This window comes from Branchiostoma lanceolatum, chromosome 2, assembly GCF_035083965.1.
Source record: "Branchiostoma lanceolatum isolate klBraLanc5 chromosome 2, klBraLanc5.hap2, whole genome shotgun sequence".
In the NCBI taxonomy this organism is placed as follows: domain Eukaryota; kingdom Metazoa; phylum Chordata; class Leptocardii; order Amphioxiformes; family Branchiostomatidae; genus Branchiostoma; species Branchiostoma lanceolatum.
The window spans coordinates 2,886,488-2,887,814 of record NC_089723.1 but is presented as its reverse complement, the minus strand read 5'-3'; the positions used below and the strand labels follow the sequence as shown (position 1 = coordinate 2,887,814).

Here is a 1,327-nt window from a genome sequence, read left to right as displayed (position 1 = left end):
GGTGTCTATAGGTAAGACGATAAAATGCTGCGTTGATTCTCTTTTATCTGGGTCACTCAGTTATTGAATTTATCAATGCCTCAAGAGGTAACCAGGATATTAGCTTAACCTACATACTTGGCGTTTTTGGAAATTCGATTAGTTTCATACGTCAATGTGGAGGGATCCATGTAGTTGAAAATTATTCAAGTGTTTCATTTCGGTATCAAGCTCTGACGAATCTAGTAGGGCCTGATCTTCATCTCTGTTTGTTTGAGAGAATAGTTGTCCCCCTTCCACTGGTACCAGGTTATCCCATCACTAAGAGAATGTTGGGGTTCAGGGTGGTACAGGCCGTTCAAGTTGGCGCGATAACAAGCGTTGTACCACCAGCCTCCCTTGTAGGACTGTGCACAGTGAAGATTGCCGTGGCTATCGTTTTCGTTGTCCAGGGTCGAGAACGCCTGGGAGTTATGATATGTCATTGCATCTCCTAAAAAGGAAACACGGTCCTGATTATAACACGTATAAAATCGAATGTTAATGGTGCTAAAAGGTTGCTGTTGTTGGTGAATGAACTGGAGTGACAAAAGTTATTTGTTGCTCTGATGACACCAATTAGTTAACCCCCATTATGGAGATTTTTATAGTTTGTGTGTTCGATCCCAATTCAAAGCTTGTTCTACTCACCTGCAGTTCCAGAGTATCCTCCCACAGTCAGCCTGTACTCGGGGGTCTCATCCCCCACCCTAAAGCTGCTGTATTTGGCGTAAGCTGAGTTTCCCTCAAAGTCCTCCAGGACAGTTTGATGGCTTCGTTTTTCCGCAGGTCATAAATCATTGGGTCGACAAACAGTTTGATGGCTTCGGTAAAAAGTGTATTTGCGTACTTTGATTGTTGTGTAGATGAAAGACACGAGTATATAGCTAGTGATTATATGTTTGCCTGAGACTAAGGTTCACCTGACTCCGTTTCCTCACAGAAATTGTAGACTATAGCCTTCATTGACCATGGACAACGTAAGATGACAAACAACTAGTCCAGCTTCATCACTGTTTCTCCCGTACTACTGAGGCCATGGCGCCAATGTCTTCAACAAATGCGTTTTTAAAATGTAGCCTTCTATGAATGTTGCTTAGTCTTAACTTATCGTAGGATCTCACGTCTCTACACGATACACGAAGACGCCACCTTGCGATATATCAAACAAGTGCTGGTTTTCCGCAGAACAACAGCAACTAGAAACAGCATGCCCAACATGTGAGATTCTATATGCCATTATAAGTCATATATCTGATAAAATTCTACTTACTAAGCAATAAAGGCTTATGAAGTAAGAACCTTTATT

The 1,327-nt window shown here is 42.0% G+C and overlaps 1 protein-coding gene across 1 annotated transcript; it reads right to left on the bottom strand.

The window, feature by feature from the left end:
- Window positions 1-221: 221 nt before the first annotated feature.
- LOC136426480 (techylectin-5B-like) lies at window positions 222-1,058 on the bottom strand. Its single transcript, XM_066415144.1, has 3 exons — window positions 1,033-1,058; window positions 670-791; window positions 222-472 (listed from the first exon to the last, which is right to left on the bottom strand). The coding sequence occupies exons 1-3, from the start codon at window positions 1,056-1,058 to the stop codon at window positions 222-224; spliced, it is 399 nt and encodes a 132-aa protein (XP_066271241.1).
- Window positions 1,059-1,327: the final 269 nt, after the last annotated feature.

Bases quoted from the DNA above. Each gene is read 5' to 3' on its own strand.
- LOC136426480 (XM_066415144.1), bottom strand. From the start codon at position 1,058: ATGGCCTCAGTAGTACGGGAGAAACA. The intron at 792-1,032 runs GTGATGAAGCTG...GGAAAAACGAAG, and splicing joins TCAGTAGTACGGGAGAAACA to CCATCAAACTGTCCTGGAGG. The intron at 473-669 runs GTGAGTAGAACA...TTTCCTTTTTAG, and splicing joins AGGATACTCTGGAACTGCAG to GAGATGCAATGACATATCAT.